The sequence below is a fragment of the Chiloscyllium punctatum genome, chromosome 38 (genome assembly GCF_047496795.1).
Source record: "Chiloscyllium punctatum isolate Juve2018m chromosome 38, sChiPun1.3, whole genome shotgun sequence".
Classification (NCBI taxonomy): domain Eukaryota; kingdom Metazoa; phylum Chordata; class Chondrichthyes; order Orectolobiformes; family Hemiscylliidae; genus Chiloscyllium; species Chiloscyllium punctatum.
The window spans coordinates 12441103-12460052 of NC_092776.1; the positions used below are offsets into that span (position 1 = coordinate 12441103).

Consider the following 18950-nt stretch of genomic DNA (forward strand, 5'->3'; position numbering starts at 1 on the left):
CAAATGGAACAAAATTCAAATTTAGCCCTTCTGCCTGGAATACTGTGGTGTTAAGGAATTATTCAAAACTCATTTAAAAAATAATAATTTTGAGTTAAATTTGATCAAATTGACCTTTTTAAAAATAAATTAAAATGAGATGATTATTTCAATTTGAACAGCAACAATAACTCTGTTCCTGAAAAGGTCACCTTTTGAGTATTTTTAAGATAGATCTGGACAAATTCTTGTTAAGCAAGAGAGTGAAAGGTTAACAGAGTTGGTGGGAACATGGATTTGAGGTTACAATAAAGTGAGCTATCATTTTGTTGTATGATAAGCAGGCTGGAGAGGTTAATTAGCCCAAACCTTCTCCTGGTTTGTATGTCATGTGCAGGTTTACAAAGTGAAGCAGGAGAGGGGAAATCAGTTAAAATTAAACAAAAATAGGAAATGTTGGAGAAACCCAGCAGGTTTGACAATGTAGAGACAGAAAGAGAGTTAATATTTTGAATCCAATGATTCTTTTTAGGAACCAAGGAAAGAAGGAAGGGTTTTATTTTGTTGACACGTTTTAGGGTTAGGAAACCACAGGGATGGATCAGGGAAAGTTAAAGGAGACCAAAAATAATATGGAACAAAATTCATAATTTTTATTAGTAAGCCCAATGGCCTCGTTTTATCCTTTCATGGGATGTTGAGTTTAGATTAGATTACTTACAGTGTGGAAACAGGCCCTTCGGCCCACCAAGCCCACACCGACCCTCCAAAGAGGGACCACGCAGGCCCATTCCACTACATTTACCCCTTCACCTAACACTACAGGCAATTTAGCATAGCCAATTCACCTAACCTGCACCTTTTTGGACTGTGTGAGGAAACTGGAGCACCCGGAGTAAACCCATGCAGACACGGGGAGAATGTACAAACTTCACCTGAGGTGGGAATTGAACCCAGGTCTCTAGCGCTGTGAGGCAGCAGTGCTAACTACTGTGGCACCCTGTTGTCATTAACGATGCCTTTTAAGAGAATAGTTGACGGTTAACCACATGATGGTGAGTCACATGTAGACCAGAGCAGGTAAAAACAAACATATTGCATTCCCTCAAGTATATTAGATCAGAGTGGTGCTGGAAAAGCACAGCAGGTCAGGCAGCATTCGAGGAGCAGGAAAATCTATGTTTAGGGCAAAAGCCATTCATCAGGAATGGAGGCAGGGAGGCTCCCTGCTTCTATTCCTGATGAAGGACTTTTGCCCGAAACGTCGATTTTCCTGCTCCTCGGATGCTGCCTGACCTGCTGTGCTTTTCCAGCACCACTCTGATCTAAACTCTGCTTTCCAGCATCTCCAGTCCTCACTTTTGCCTAAAGTATATTAGTCAACCAGATACTTACAACAATCAATAGTTACAATGACTAGCTTTAAACCCCACCAGCTGCAGTGAGATTTGAACAAAAGCCCATTGCCACTACACCAGCATCTCCTTCTTCCACATTGTAATTATTCTGTGATTTGAGCATTGTTGAAAAGACTTTTACAAAAAATTATACGACTTCATTTCTATTTTTTCAATAATAATGATACAACCAAACAACCGTGTAATTAAAAGTGTTTATCATCGGCACTGAATTCAGTTTCTGTTGCCTTTGCCTGACAGAATGAAACTCAAAAATACCAAGTGAAGGAGAGTTTCTACACGTATAATTTTGAATCTGATCATGTGATCAGTGCCGTTCGTGGTCACGTGACGGACCCCATCTCGTTGCGCCTGCGCGGTTCGGCGGTGGAAGATGGCGGCCGACATGAGGCTGCTCGGGTTGGTGGAGGAGTTTGTGAGTGGACTGCAGGACGGGGCGGCCAAGGACTTAGCCACAGGTAGGAACCGAAGTGCAAGGTGCTGTCGAGAGCCTGTCTGGTCTGGGAGGAGGAGAGGTGTCTGTGGAGGAGTCCCGGGTGAGGAGTTAGGCGCCACCTGCCTGGCCCTGTCACCCTGGTAACGGCGCATGGATCCCAGTGCCCTGACTAGGATCTGTATCTCTTCTGTGCCAGACAGCCCTCACTTAGGCCTTCCCGAGCTGTTCAGCATTCTGGTTGATCATGCAATAAGATGAACCGACCTGATTCATTGCAAATCTGCTCAATAATAGGTGTCTGACTTGGCAACCAGCCCTCAAAACCAAGCAACTTGTTTCCGCTCGTATTTATTTCCTGTTCCCTCCTGTTTGAAAGCGAAGTATACACATTTTTTCTGACATACCTCCTTGTTTATAATTTTAGATCAATGCAAATCAATGTGAATAAATGTAAGGGTTGTGGAAGGCGTTATACAAATGCAAGCCTAAATATAAGCGATGGAAGTAAGTGCACGTTATTTAACGCTTCTAACCCGATCATGGATAATCTAACTCAAGTTCAACATCCCACTCCACTACCAAATTCCTTAATATTCAAAATCTACTAAATTTTGTACTGAAGATATACAAACTGAGTTCGATCCAGACTTTATCTAGTTACTGAGTATTTCAAAAGACACTGATTCCTTCCAAAATGGATAGTTTCACATTTACCCTATTTCATGGAATGTTGCTGGCCTTGTTGACAACAACTAAACAACCAGATCCATTAAAGATAAAGAAATTGCATCTGTTGTGTTTTTAGTCCTTCAATTAAACTATCAATATTCCTTTGTCTTCCTATACCAAGATGTTTTGTAACATAAAAAAAATCGAAACTAGTATTTTTACAATGCCTTCCCAATCTCAAGATGTTCAAAATACCTTACAACAGTGAATTACATTTTTGTTGCTTATTGTCATGAATGAAACAGATCTGACAATTTGTAAGGTCCTTTGAATTAAGTGGTCATGCATTTTGTTTTTGTGATGTTGTGGAATAAGTATTCAACAGTTCTATAGGAAAACCTGTACTCCTCACATAGAACTGTGCAACCTTTCACATCAATGTGTTGGCAAAAAAGATTTCAGCTTAAAGTTTTTTGTCTGAAAGATGGCCTGGATAATGTTTCAGCACTGTTGTTTGAGTCAGAGCTTCTAGAGTTGATCATCTATTTTGGGAGGTTGGCACCACAGAGCCTATGTTGATGCCAACAGATCTAAACTTTATATATGATATAAAATTGGCTGACCCATTTGATCTTATGACTCCAATTTTATGTTTATTTACATATAAGAACGTAAGAAAATGGAGCAGATATGACCATACAACCTTTGAGCTTTCTCCACCATTCAGTAAGATTATTTACCCAACTCTATCTTATATTACACACATTTATCTTGATTTTCGTAGTGTTCAAAAATCAATCCTTCTCTGTTTTGAATAAAGTCAATAATGGAGCATCTCCTAATTTCCTAAATAGCTGACCCTTTGTTCTGATACTGTGATTGCCGTGGGGGAAACATCCTCCCAGAATCTACCCTGTCAAACCCCTCAAAAACTTTAGGTTTCAATGAGATTTTTAATTTTCATAAACACCCAAGAGAATGGGCCAAGTCTATTGCATCTCTCTTTGGACATCCTCCTTGCTTCAGAAATCACATGCAATAAATTTTTGTTGCGCTCCCTTAAAGACAAATATATATCTGTCTTTGAATAAGGAGACAGAAATTGTCCTTACTGGTAACCTAGTGACACTAATCTTGGATTTTTGATACTAAATGGATTGAGGCTCTCTTCTCCATGTCGTTTTTGTCTGTTTTATCACAATGTCCTGTTCCTATGTTTCAGACTGCATGTAAGTATCAATATGAAAGCTGATTCTTTAAAAGCCAGTTGAATCAAATTAGTTTAACTGAAATTCTGTTTTCCACACTTGAGCCCATGATCCCTCCAGAATATGTTTTTGTAAGTTCTTTTGGGCTCAATACATCAGTACTCAATGCTGGATGGTCACAGTTACAACCAGTTTCTGAGGAACTGTGTTTATTTAGCGGAGTGCACCCTTTTAGGAAAATAGAGTGAAATTGGACAGAAAGAAAACATTTGTCACTTTGAATGAGAAGCATTTGACAAGTTTGTAACTGTTCTTGCAATTCAGATAGAAATATTAAAAATGGCATTTTTAAAATTTGTTTTTGGGTAGTAAATTTATTTATTTGTTTTTGATATCTTTCCATATTTTCTCTCATTCAAAAAAAATGGATACTATGTGGGATGGGTAATCAGTTTCAAAGTGTCAAGTTACCTTTCATAAAAATTGATTTCTGGAACTTGACGCTTCTGGATCCGGCATAAACAGAGAGACGAGACCTTTGAATTCAAAATAATGGCTTGTTTTACTGGAATTTCACAGACAGCCATAATGCAGTATTGATTTTAAAATTATTGATTCACTTAACTTTCCTTATGGCTGATAGTTTATAACTCTTTAACACTGCATTGCCAGCAACAATGATTTGTGCCTAGGGGCAGCAATCTGCTACATGTTACATTTCTTAATGTTGCAGTTTTTAAAATTGTGAATGTCATGAAATCTCAGTGGAGTGATATATGTTGGCATTGAGTAATGTTTACAGGATGGAGAAATTAGATTAGAAATTGAAAAAACTTTCCGTTTCCAGAGTCAAAGAGTCATGCAACATGGAAACAGACCCTTCGTTCCAACAAGTCCGTGCTGACCATAATCCCAAACTAAATTAGTCCCACTTGCTTGCACTTGGCCTATATTCCTCTTATTTATGTACTTATCCAAATGTCATTTAAACATTGTAACTGTACCAACATCCACTACTTCCTTCGGCAGTTCATTATGCACATAAGTGAACCCTCTGTGCAAAAAAGTTGCCCCTCCTGATTTTTTTACCAAGATTTTTCCTCTCACTAAAAATATGTCCTTAGTCTTGAAGCTGCCCAGCCTTGAAAAGGGAAAAGACAGCTGTCACTCACCTTATCTACACCTATCATGATTTTATAAGCCTCATTAAGGTCACCCCTCAACCATCTACGCTCCAGTGAAAAAGGTCCCAGGATGTCTAGCCTTATAACTCAAAATCTCCATTCCCAATAACACTCTGTTAAATCATTTCTGACCTCTCTCTGGCTTAATCATATCCTTCCTGTAATAGGGCAACAAGAACTGGAGAGGCCTCACTCAACGTACCCATTATTCTTTCAGATCAAAAAAGCTTTTTCAATATAATTTTGCTTTTTGCGGGCATTTTCTTCTGTTGTTTAACTCTTGGCAATACTCCTGCAAGACGTTTTGAAGAAGAGGCATATTCAACTCCAAGTATTAGCTCTGTTCCACTTTCCACAAATGCTGCCTGACCTGAGTATTTTCATTAATGGTTGTTTTTATTTCAAATTTACATAATTTGCAATGTTTTGCATCTATTTCTGCAAGTGTTGTCCTTTTCAAATTGTAATTCCAGGTTTGCAAATTGCTCTTCTATCCCTCAATGTTAGTATTGTCATGGTCCAAATAGGCTGGCTATGTTCACCTGATAGCCACATTGTACACTATCCTGCTGCATTTGATTGATAAAGATCAATCGCAGCTGCCCTACAGGCTGATGTCCTTTCCCAAGTCTGGCATTGAGACTCATTGCTGCATCTTTGCGGTTGAACTTGATTCTGAGAGTGTTACTGATTGGCTGGCACAATGAATAAAGCTGCTGTTCTTGAAAAATGCTGTGGAATATTTGATATTCATTGCATACCAAGAGTTAAGTCTTGATTGCATTACGTACTCCATTTCTAAGAGGACAGCATTCACAAGCATATTTTGTTTGAAAATCTTTGAATTCAGTAGATAGCTTTTTCTACTTATTTGAAATTACACATATCTTCAGAAACAACAACAGATTTGATAAATACTTAGGTTCCTCCTCAGGATAATAGCTACCAATTTGTGAGTTTTATAGTGACTAAATAGTTTTCCCTTATGAGGAAACACATCTCCATTTCTTAAGAGATATAGAAACACAAAAGATGGGAGCAGGAGTATGCCATCTAGCCCTTTGAGCCTGTTCCATTGTACAATATGATCATGCTGAACATCCCCTACAGGACCCTCCCAAATCCCTGGATTGTTTTAGCTGTAAGATTTATATCTAACACCTCCTTGAAAACATTCAATGTTTTGGCCTCAACCACTTTCTGTGGTCATGAATTCCACAAGGTCATCACTCTCATGTCTGAAGAAATTTCTCCACATCTCAGTCCTAAATAGCTTACCCTGTATTCTTGTACTGTTTCTGGACCCCCAGGGCATTAGGTATTTCTTTCTGTATTTTGCCCTATCAAGTCCTGTTGGAATTTTATTGGGTTCTTTGCGATCCCACTCCTCCTTCTAACCTCCATAGTCCTATAGTCAGAAGATAGTTCTAACCAATCCAGTTTCTCTCCTTGTGTCAGTCCTGTCTATCCAGGAATTAGTTTGGTAAACCTTCATTGCACTCCCTCCATAGCCAGAACATCCTTCCTCAGATAAAGACACCAGAACTGCACAGAATATTCCAGGTGTGGTCTCACCAAGGCCTGGTACCATTGCAACAATACATCCCTGCTCCTGTGCTCCTGCTCCCTTTCACAATCTAATGTCATTAAAATAATAATCAACCATGCTATTTTTGCCACCAATGTGGATAATCTCACATTATATTTCATCTGCCATGCATTTGCCCACTCAGCTTGTCCAAATCACAAAGATGCATCTCTTCAATAACCTCACAACTCACCTTCTACCGAGCTTTGTGTCAGCAGCATCCTTGGAGACATTACATTAAGTTCGCTCATCTAAAACATGAACATGTATTTTGAATAACTGCAGTCCAAGCGTTGATCTGAGCACCATCCTACTAGGCAATGTCAGGCAGTTCAAATTTAAAACTCAAACGAAGGTGCATTTGGAGCAATAAACAGTTATTCATTTCCCTCTATTGTTAGATTTCTGACAGCTAGTTGTGCATTATTCTCAAGAAAATGTGTGTCAAGTGATCAGCTGATCAGGCATCCTATATAGTCCATTGATTGTAGAAAGTTAGTCTATTGGGCAGCAGATTTCAGCACCTGATGTAAAAGGAGAGGACACTGAGGAGAGGTGGCTCTCCTGCGGAAGACTAGGGTGGGAAGATGAAGTATCTCAATTCCTTCTGTGCACATCTCTGGTTTGTTTTTCAAGGAAGAGGTGTACTATGGTGTGATATCCTTTTCTTAAATGTTGCTCCTGCAACCACCCATGGCTTGTTCCTTCACCTTATTTCGTGGAATTGTTGGTATAGGCTCTGTGGAGCTACAGTGCGAAGACTTGAAAAAAAGTCCATTGCAGAGAAAATGTACATCTGGAAGCTCTGTCTTTAGGCAAGATACTGAACTGAGGCCTCATGTGCTGTCTTGGATAAACATGAGATTTCTTGCAGCTATTTCACAGGAGTACAAGGGATTGGCCAATATCGATCTCTGAATCCATGTCACTAAAAAAAGACCCAAGTCATTGTCGCTATTAGAGGGAGCTTGCTGTGTGTAAATTGGCTTCCCTGCTTTTTGTTGTAACAGTGACTTCATTTCAGAAGTAGTTTTTCACTGTAAGTACATTAGGCTGTGTTGACATTCTGAAAGGAGCCATGAAAATTATTTTCAGTCAACTTTTTTCAGACATGATTCCCCCAAGTAAGTGGGACTGATCCAGGCTTTCTGGCCTGGCGGCAGAGATAACACCATTGCATCATCAGACTCCTTGAATCACTTTTAATCAATCTGTTTGAACATGTTATGACATACCTCTGTTACTGGTGATACTTGCACCAAATACATGCAAGTGTTTGTTTATACAGTTACCTGCTTACAAGCTGCTTTTAATTCATTATTAATATCCTGCTACTTCTGTGGGATTCTGACACTGGTTTCTTGCAGCTGATGGCAATAGTAAAACAAACTCATTATGGACTCAGTTTAAGAAGGAACTCAGAATCTATTTAAATCTGTGTTGCTGCCAGTTGTGTGAATTTGCAAGCTGGTCATGATGACACAAGGGACCATGCTTAAAAAGCTGTGGGCACTTCATCTCTCCAGTCTTTGCTGATTTCCATAGGGCGGGGGTGCTCCAACTGTCATAAGTGAAACTAAGCTGTTCATTACTCAAAATGTTATTAGGATTTGAAGAATACTTATAAAAAAAGAAAGAACTTAGATTCATGAAGCCTGACTTGATCTTGGTACATTGCAACATGCATCCCAGCTAATTGGTTGCTTTTTATATTGTCATTACTGTAGCAATGTAAGAAACCCAGCAACCAATTAGTATACAGCAAACTCCTATCTGGAGAAATATAATGATCAGATTGTTTTTTCGCATTGTTGATTTGAGGAGTAAATATTGGTTAGCACAGAGGGAGATCCTGAGTGAATGTCCTTTATAATGGTGCTGAAGATGTGCACAGGGAATGGGCAATTTAATCAGTTGCATTGCCGGGGAACCAGACATGGGCAACTGAATGGTACAGGCTGAGTTGAAGGTCTGGTGCTGAGTGCAGAGATTGGGGGCAGAGGTCGTGGAGAGGTTTGTAAGTAAGAATGAGAATGCATTTTCCTGTGCGCTTCAGTGAAAAATCACAATTAGTTAAATGCACCAAATAATGATTAGAAAATACATTCCTCCCTTGTTACATAGTATTTTATAGCGTTAAATTCTAAAGGGCTATTTGTTTGAAACATAATAGTTAAAGCTATGGAGGATAAATATATATGAATAAAGCATAGAAGTGAGAAGTTTGTTGCGTTGGTGTGATGTACCTGCAGCAGTGCATTTCATTTTCGGCAAAGCAGTCATGTGCCCACATTCTGTATTCCAAGAATGAATCATGTTTTGGTCTTGGTCTTGATATTATATCAAATATACTTATACAGGATGTGTAAGCTGAAAGATGCAGCTTTTAACCTCAAATCTACTTCCTTCCTGAATATTGATTAGAAAAGAAAGAAAAAACAAACTTGCATGTGTGTTGCAGCTTAAACATCCTCAAGATGTCCTATATCTCTTCACAGTCTACAAATTACTTCAAAATTTTCATCAGTGTTGCTGCTTAGTCAAATATAACAGCATCCTGTAAATCATAATGAGTGTTGCCTAGGGCATTGAAAACTCCCTGCTCTTCACTGAGGATTACTTCTGTCCACCTGAAAGTGGTCATGAAATAATACAGCTTGGAAACAGGTCCTTCAACCCACCATGTCTATGCTGACCTACAAACCCCAAACCTCAAATCCCATTTACATGGACTTCGTCCATAGCCCTGTCATTCTAAGTGCTCATCCAACAAACAGGCAATGTCTCATTTTATATCATCTGAAATGCAACAGCCTATGACATAATGGCATTTTCTCAGTGTGGTTCCTTCTACTTTGTTCTCCAGCAGAATGTGTGGGAGGAAATGTCGTTGTACAGTCGATTCTGAATTGACATACCGACTCTGAATCTGTCCAGGCTAAACCGTTTGAAGTTCCATTTCTACTGCCCGTGAAGCAAGAATTGAGTTGAATTGAATTGTCACGTGTACTGTGAGAAGCTTTGCTTTGCGAGGAATATAGGCAGGTCACGTAGTAAAGTGGCATAGATAAGTAAATAACAGGTAAACAGCAGCAAAAACAAAAACACAGGTACAGACAAATGTGAAGAGTTTGTGAGACCATTCAGTATTCTAACAATAGTAGGGTAGAAACTCCCTGTTTTGAAACCGGCTGGTGCATGTGTTCAGGCTTCTGTACCTTCTCTCCAATGTTAGAGGTTGGAGAAAAGCATTGCCAGGGTGGAATGGATCTTTGAGAATGCTGGCGGTCTTTTCTTGACAGCGGGCCTGGTAGATGGATTCTATAAATGGGAGGTTGGCCTTTGTGATTGTCTGGGCTGAGTTCACCACTCTCTATAACTGTCTCTGATCTTGAATGCTATACCAGTAGTGATACACCCAGACAGAATGCTCTTGATGACACACCTATAAAAGTTGGCAAGGATATTCGCCATCATGCCAAATTTTCTCAGCTGCCTGAGGAAGAAGAGATATTGTTAGGCCTTTGTTACTAGTGCGTCCACATGAAGAGTCCATGAAAGCTTGTTGTGGGTGACCACTCCCAGGAGCTTGACACTCTCCACTCATTCCACCTCTGTGCTGTTAATGTGTAGGGGGGCTTGGGTAACATCTCGCCAAAAGTCAGTCATGAGTTCCTTGATTTTGACGGCATTGAGTGTTAAGTTGTTTTCAGTGCAGCATTTTTCTAGGTCTTCCACCTCCCATTTGTAGTTTGTTTCGTCACCATCTGAGATTCAACCGACTGTGGTGGTGTCATCAGTGAACTTGTAAATGGCATTAGTCTGGTATTTGGAGATGCAGTTATGGCTGTACAGTGAGTATAGTAGGGGGCTGAGTACGCACCCTTGGGCTCTAGTGTTGTGTTAGTGCATATGAAATATCGTCCCCAGTCTTCACTGATTGTGGCTTGTGGGTCAGGAAACTGAGGATCCAGTTGCAGAGAGAGGGGCGTAGTCTGAGATCACTAAGTTTAATAATCAGTCTCAAGGGGATAATAGTGTTGAAGGCTGAACTGTAGTCAGAGTAGGGTTCTTACATAGCTGTTCTTGGTGTCAAGGTGTTCAAGAGAGGAGTGAAGGGCAAGTGATAGGGAATCTGACATGGATCAGTTGGTCTGATATGCAAATTGGAGAATGTCAAGAGGCTGGAGTTGATTAATGCCATGACGAGCCTTTCAAAGCACTTCATGACCAAAGTTAGAGCCACTGGGCGGTAGTCATGAGCCGCCTTAGGCACAGGTATGATGTTGGCCCTCTTGAAACACGCTGGGACAATGGCCTGCTTTCTCAGGATGCTGACTTCCTCTCTGTTTCTTCATTAGTTTCTGTGTCATTCCTGAAGGAGGAGGAATGTCTTTAAAAAGCAGGTGATCCTTTGTCAACCACTGAAGTTGCATTCTTCTTCCAAAGTAGTCATTGGGAGAGAAATAACAAATTGATGAGACTTTATTCTTTATAGTTTGTGCTTATGCAGCAGATTGCATGTTGTTTAAGCATTGGAGAACAAGCATGGAATCATTGCAGTGGTGACCTTCATTCTCTTTGTCTCAGTAATAGGGAAAGGAACCCCTGTCTGACACAATTGAGACTTTCTTTATCTTTCAACAGGTTTAATTGGAAGCACACTAGCTTTTGGAATGCCACTCCTTCACCAGGTGGTTGTGATGAAGGAGCAGCGCTCCGAAAGCTAGTGCTTCCAATTAAACCTGTTGGACTATAACCTGGTGTTGTGTGATTTTTAACTTTGTACACCCCAGTCCAACATTGGCACTTCCAAATCATTCTTTATCTTTGCATTGAAGGTTTAGTTTCTGGTTGGCCCTATAATTAGACTAAATTGAATTGCTTGCCAGTCCTGACAAAACAGCACAATCTCGAGCCTGCACTTCCTGTTTGTCCTTTCTTGTTACAAATTCTTGTGTTTGCATTTGGAATGGAGACTGGCCACATTTATATGTCACACTAATTGTATCCTCCGCCCACCTCTCCCCAGAGGTGCTACAGTTCCATTTGTGATGAGACAATATAGCTCTGGTTCGAATTATTGACACAGTCTCTATTACCAAGCTAAAATACATAAACATGGTCACAGTATGTAACTTTAAAATTACGTTTTGCCCTGACTCATGTTGTACGTCTCTACAGGAACTCAACTACTATTCAGTAAAACTTAGAAGTGCACTTATTCACAAGTTTAACATCTGTTGACAATTATTGATTTGTGATTTTTATGTTGGTAAAGTGGTCTGCAATCAGTTATAAATGAGAATTTGTTATGTTGGCTGGTTTCTGTAATGTTGTCGTAGCTGCGCAGTTCTGGTGTATTTTCTATTGAACAGTGCAACGCTGAGCAGAGGGCTTTCAAGCCCTCAGAAAATGCAGACAGCCTGACCTTAACCATTGTGTCACTGCTGTTCCAGTCCAAGGTTACCTGTGGATGCCATTCCAAGAAGTGTGCTTGTAGACATAATCTGAATGAGAATTTGTAACTGGCTGTAATCTTTATTGTTTGATGCCTCTTCCATGTTGCTCTTTTCTGATACTTGAAACCAGAAAGTTCTAGAAGTGCACAAAATATCCGATAACAACTGAAAAGGGCAGACTGATTAAGGTGGGAATAGATAGAATGTTACCTGCACTCTGTACTTTATCAGCATTCTCTAACAACTCAGTTAAAGAGTGCAACAATTGGATAATTTAAATATCTTCAAAATTACATGTTACAGGAATTGAGAGTCTGATGCCCCCTCCATCTAATATTAACTGTGTTTCGTTTCCTTTTAGGTGTCATTGATGGGAAGTGCACTGCACTGGAAATTGTGGAAGCTTTGGGGTAATACAAACCATCCTTGTTCAGTTTCTAATTTAATTAGTTCTGTCTTTGTTTCGTGGAGTGGAAGAGACCAGTAAAAAACAATTGATTGATTCCTTTTGTTTTGTTGCTGTGTGTGTTTTCCTCTCTTTCTTCACTTTCCTAAAGTTAGTTTGTTGGTAGGATGTGGGTCTCATAGTACTGCATAAGTATGACTTCTTACACAGGTTAAGTGTGACTTCTTGTTGTCAGCCGAGGAAATAATTCTTGCCTGGCTGATCTTGCTCCTGCCCTTCTATGTTTAACTCAGTACTAACCAGACAGTGGATTGCTATGAACTTGGGTTTTTTAACATCATCTTCTCTATTCCAGTGACTCTAAATTATGAAGTGTAAATTGAGTTTAGCTAATAGAAAGAACAAAAGAACTAAACCTTGAGTCTTCTACTTTGTGAAATTATTCTTGAAACTTCAATTGTTGTTTTAATGTTCAGTGTTCACATGTTAAAGCTAAAGGTGAATTATCTTTTGTGCTTTTGGATCTTGTAAACTTTATTGGTGGTTCATTTTTCTGCTGACCATTTTCTCTATCTGTTGCAAACATAGAATTAAGTTTTGATGAGCTACTTTGACCAACAGTTAACAAGAATTTGTGTCCTCCTTGGAAATGTAGTTTATAGAGTATCAATATATAATCCTGTTTGATTAGCCAGGTATTTGTTTAATTGGGTTGGTGTTGGCCATTACAATTTGCTGATTATTGATCCTGTGCAATGTGCAAAGCAAAAAGATTTTTCAGCTCCATATTTTAACACAAAGTTGTTCAAGGTTATTCTGTACCTCAGAATAGTTTTATCCTCTTCTGATCTACATCCTTACCTAATGATCTCTGTCTTGAAATTTGTCCCTAGCATCAATGATGTTTTTGAAGGGGGGGGAGTTTGCAGATTTTCTTGTGTGCAAAGTTGATTTCTTTTACCAGAATGATTAATTTCTCTATATCTACTTGATCACATTCCTCTGAATGCTTCTGTCAGATTATCACTCACTGTTCTATGCAAGCCACATTTATGCAACCAGTAATTTGTGAGAATTTGAGCTATGGCTCAGTTGGTCACCTTTAAGTGAGAAGATTGTGAAGTCAAGTCCCACTGCAGGAATTGAGCACACCTATTAGTTCCACACTCCCGATGTTCTATTGAGTGGCTGCACAACTGGCAAAGGTGTTGCGTTTTTGGATAAGACATTTAATGAAGGCCTCAAGCCACCTTTCAGCTGTTTGTGAAAGACTCCACAGCATTCTTCAAAGAAAAGCAGGACAGTTATCCTCTGTGTCTCAGCCGATGTTTAACCCTGAACTAGCATCATAAATGTAAGTTGTCTGGTCGTTGTCACACTGCTAATTGTAGAAAATTGCTGTGCATAATTTGGGTGCTGTGTTTCTTACATTACACAGCAACTATACATAATTGTTGTTTCTTGGATATGAAGTTGTTTAGATGACCCATGGGCATGTAAAGGAGCTATATTGATGTCTGTGTTTCCGACCTCTTTCATCTAGTAAGATCAATATACAGTTCCTAAATTTGCTGTCTAGTGTAGGTTAAATATAATTTTGTTCTTCGTTGTGACTGAAACATGAATATCTCTTTGTGCCTAATCTTCAAGACTCCTTGTTTGAACATTGCTTCACAGATACCAGATACAGCTAATGCCTTGCCCACATGTTCTTTACACATGAGCTGAGATAAAGAGCTGCAACATTGCCTTTGGCTAATAAAGCTGTTCCCTGATGTTCTCACGCACTTGTCAAGTCTGTGTCACTGGAACTGATTTGATTTGATTTTACCTCTTTGTCTGGCCCAAAATACTGAAGCGACTGTTAGCTCTCATGGATGATTCTTTTAACTTCCCGAAAAATTTAAGGAATGATTTTGCTGGAATAGCTAGGTCATAGAGATGTACAGCATGGAAACAGACCCTTCGGTCCAACCCGTCCATGCCGACCAGATATCCCAACCCAATCTAGTCCCACCTGCCAACACCCAGCCCATATCCCTCCAAACCCTTCCTATTCATATACCCATCCAGATGCCATTTAAATGTTGTAATCGTACTAGCCTCCACCATTTCCTTTGGCAGCTCATTCCATACATGTACCACCCTCTGCGTGAAAAAGTTGCCCCATAGGTCTCTTTTTTATCTTTCCCCTCTCAACTTAAAGCTATGCCCTCTAGTTCTGGACTCCCCCACCCCAGGGAAGAAACTTGGTCTATTTACCCTATCCATGCCCCTCATGATTTTGTAAACCTCTATAAGGTCATCCCTCAGCCTCTGACGCTCTAAAGAAAACAGCCCCAGCCTCTTCAACCACTCCCTATAGCTCAAATCCTCCAACCCTGGCAACATCCTTGTAAATCTTTGCTGAACCCTTTCAAGTTTCACAACATCTCTCCGATAGAAAGGAGACCAGAATTGCACACAATATTCCAACAGTGGCGTAACCAATGTCCTGTACAGCCGCAACATGACATCCCAACTCCTGTACTCAATACTCTGACCAATAAAGGAAAGCATACCTAATGCCGCCTTCACTATCCTATGTAATAGGCCTTTGCCTTGAAGTTGGTCTTCAATAGGATTAATTAAAGTTTACAATAGCAATTAGTCTCCTCTACGTAGAGCAGCTAAAAAAGAAAAAGTTTGATAAAGTTAGAGTGAAAGGGATTAATTGTTCATAGTGGCAGCACTTGTGTTTAGAAAGACTATTATCGTTGCCTTTTTTTAAAAGAATGAGTACTGAAACACTTGATGTTTAGCCTTGGCTCCTAGTGCATCTGTTTCCTCACCAAAAATACTTCAAAATATCAGTGTGCTGTCGGAATCATAGCTCCTTATTACCAGAGTGCAAAGACATAATTCTGTGTTGCTTTCTGGTTTACACAATACACTGCAAAAATCATCATGCTGATCTTGGCTAAGTTAGCTGATTTTATTAGGGCAACAATGAAACAGACGCATTGTCTAGGCTATCATTGCATTGATGGTTCTCTTACCATATTTTAGGAAGAGCCTACATCTTGAGAAAACACTGAATTAAAGCAAGGAATTGGTATCAATGCAAAGGAGTAAACTTCCATCAGTGATTACATGTTATAACTGAATGAACACTGACACTAGTTGGATCAAGTCTAATTGTGTTGTTTCTTAAAATGCATTTTGATTTACAGGAAATGTTTGACGAATTCTGAGCCAAGAATAAGAAGCCGAGGGATTCAGCTCCTCTCTCAGGTTTTGCTGCTGTCTTATTCATCTCTCAAACAAAGAGAAGGTAAGAGTTTTGTGCACACTTTGAGAAGATGCTAAACTAACTGTTTTTAAATATACAGGTAGTTTGATAACGCGATGGATACATTCTGGTGCAACCTCGTGTTACAGAAACATCACGCTTTAGAAACTGCACTTAAAGTAATGGCACTGTAATCGCATTACAATAACACGTTTTAAAAGTTTGCGCTTTAAAGCAGTGTCCCCAGTTCGCCAATCTCGTTATAGCGAATTTGTGTTAATGAAATGCATGTTAAAGCAGAACAACCTGTACTGCTGTTTATGTTTTGGATTTACAATCAATCCATCATTGTTCTAGGTATGATTTGGAGATGCCAGTGTTAGACTGGGATGTACAAAGTTAAAAATCACACAACACCAGGTCCACCAGCTAGTGTGCTTCCAATTAAACCTGTTGGACTATAACCTGGTGTTGTGTGATTTTTAATTTTGTTCTAGGTATGTAGGTAGGGCCATGATAGAGACTCTGCTTCACAGACAACACCGACTAGATTGGAAGAGGGATTGGTCAGTGATCATGTGGGGAAAGAGGCACATTTAGAAGAGAGGCTGACTTCTAATATAATCACTTTTCTAGATTGTTCATCATTGACCATTAATGCTGCCACATAGTTGTGAAACAATGAGCTGTTTCACTTTTGCTCAGTCTTCACATAACTATTTCTTATGTTGCGTGGTTCACTGTAAATATCCTCTGAAGTACAAATCGCTCCGTTGTGCAACTTTTAGCAATCTGAATTGTTGATGTGACAAGAACAAATTTTAATTGAAAATTATTACAATTTTAGGTCAGGATCACCAATTATCCAGGATTTTTCCATGACTCGTCCTGGGTAAAACCTTCCCAGTATCTGAATTCTGCTGTCAGTGACCAACAGTATTAGTCTCTACACATGGTCTGTGCCCACTGATGATTGACCTTTCTGCTGGGAAAAATGGGTCTTCTCTGTCTACTCACCAAACCCGTCATTATTTTATACTCTTTGATTAAGTCTTCCTTCAGTTTCCTCAGTTCTTAGGAAGGTTTCCGTAGCCTTTTCAATTTTAGTTCCTACCTGCAATTTCAAACCCTGGCAACATTCTTGTAAGTCTCCTTTGAGCAACATAGAGTCATCATTGTCTTCCTTTCTTGTTTTAGGGTGAACGTTACCAAGCAAAAGGTGGATTGTCAAATGAAACTCAATCAATGAAGGCTGCATCTTATACAGAAATGTTAACAAATGCATCTGCTCGGGATCCAAGCCACCCCAACTGAGCTCCCATATCTTGACCATTACTCCATTCTCACAAACTGTACAAGTTAGTCAGCACAACTCACACCTAGTGACCCAGTCCACCATGCAAAAGATTCCTTTAATTCTTTTCTGTCTCCTTCCCTGTCTTTGTCTATCTGTTGAACTCTCTCCTCTGCGCACCTCCCACCCCGAGAGAAAGAAAGCCAAGACTTTAAACTAACGTTATTTCTTTGCATATCTCAATGGAATGTGTTGTCGCCTTTGCGTCAAAAGAGTTCAGGTTCAAGCTCCATCAAACTACTTAAGAAGAAAAAATCTATAGTGGCATTCGTAGTGCAAGACTGTAATAGACGCCATCTTTCAGATGAGGAATTAAGCTGAGGCCACGTCTACCTGCTTGGATGAACATAAAAATCCTATGGCACTATTTCCAAGAATGGGGCAATTTTCCCTGACGTTTCGGCCAATATTCTTTTCTCTACCAATATCATGAGAAAATGATATGGTCATTTTCAATAGTTGGTGAGAATTTGCTTTGTGAAAATTGCTGCCAGTTTTCCTACAATACAGCAGTGACTCTCCTTAAAAAGCAGTTCATGGGCTGTGAAACTTTGAGATGTCTGATAGTTATAAGAAGCACCATATAAATTTTAGTTCTTTTGTTTTTTCCAGTGGAGGCACTGGCTATCTTCTATATCGATCGACTGAAGGATCATTACATTATCACACCTTATGTCTTGCAAGGGTTGAAAGCCTTGGTGAGAATGTTTATTGTTTTTATATATTTTGTTAAAGTGAATTGTAAATGTTGGAATATTCTTGTCAATACATGTCAGTATCAAACTTCCAACACAAGTTAATAGCAGCTTAGAGATCTCTGACTCTTTTCCAACAGCTTGCTTCAGCTATATCTCAGAAAACTGCTCCTGCTGCAGTGTTGAATAACTTGCATTGTCAAAGTGAGTGTGATTGACACTGCTTAGAGCACAGAGGGGAAACAGTTAATTGCAACTGTAATTGTGGTTCAGCTTTCTGATCAGGAAAGTAATCTTTTGATCAAACTGTTAGCACCAAGTTTAAAAACCAAGTTTAAAAATTTCCAACATACCATCAGTGACTACACTTGAAGATAATTAAAAACCTTTAGCACCTCTAAAAGTTCTAAGTCTTGTATATATGCAAGTTCCCTTGTTCACCTAGCTGCATTTAATATGACAAGGTTTGCAGTATGAGCCAAGAAAATGTATATATCAAAAGTAGGTCATATTACTGTTGTACAAGATGTTGGGCATTTTATGTTCTGTTATCTTCATCTGCTTGCTAAAAGGACATTGCTCTATTTAAAGGGGAAACTCCAAATAAAGGCTTAAAATTTCAAACAGAACTAGTTGAGTCTAAATACAGGGAGACATTCCTTTGCACGTAGAGCTGAGAGAGCACATTTCCCTAGAATGCCATAGATTGAATTAAAATATTTAAAAGAGAGAAATAATTTATTGGAAATAAGTGTGTGAGGGATATGAAGAAAGGGCAGAAGAAAATTGAACTACTGTAGTACCAATGTAAAATAGTATGAAAACTGGAAGTCCGAAAGGAAAGCAGAAAATGCAGGAAGCAAGTCACGCAGTATGCGTGGACACTGAATTTGACTACTCTGATAGAGTTCTGTTGGTGGAAGCCTAATTATTTTCCAATTTTTTTTATATTAAAAATAATTTAATGTAATTTTGTGCTGTGTTAGAAAGCAACTAATCAGAGCTGTGTATACTGTCAACTGTCATCAATCCATTTTTTCTGGCTTAACTATTGTTGCTTTATCTGTTACCTTTAGAGTATGAGCTCTGTTCTGCCAGAAGGGTTGGCTGTAACAATGTTGAAGGCATTGTTCCAGGAGGTACATGTCCAGGTGAGTTAATGTGATAAACATCAGCAAGTCCTGTGGAACACTACTGACAAGAGAAAACCCAGTTCAGTGTTTTAGAATCCTAGAAAAGTTTAAGCACAGAAAAAGGCCATTCAGCCAAGTGTGTTTGTG

The 18950-nt window shown here is 39.3% G+C and overlaps 1 protein-coding gene across 2 annotated transcripts in view; it reads left to right on the forward strand.

Moving 5' to 3' along the window:
* The first annotated feature begins 1723 nt into the window (after window positions 1–1723).
* mms19 (MMS19 homolog, cytosolic iron-sulfur assembly component) overlaps window positions 1724–18950 on the forward strand; it is a 69495-nt gene continuing 52268 nt past the window's right edge. The window contains exons 1-5 of one of the 2 annotated variants that reach the window (XM_072557176.1): window positions 1724–1855; window positions 12306–12354; window positions 15563–15663; window positions 17588–17673; window positions 18747–18821. In XM_072557176.1, the coding sequence (XP_072413277.1) occupies window positions 1771–1855; window positions 12306–12354; window positions 15563–15663; window positions 17588–17673; window positions 18747–18821 (396 nt within the window). In that variant the 5' untranslated portion in view covers window positions 1724–1770. The remainder of the gene's footprint in view (window positions 1856–12305; window positions 12355–15562; window positions 15664–17587; window positions 17674–18746; window positions 18822–18950) is intronic. The other variant, XM_072557174.1, reaches the window with a different exon arrangement.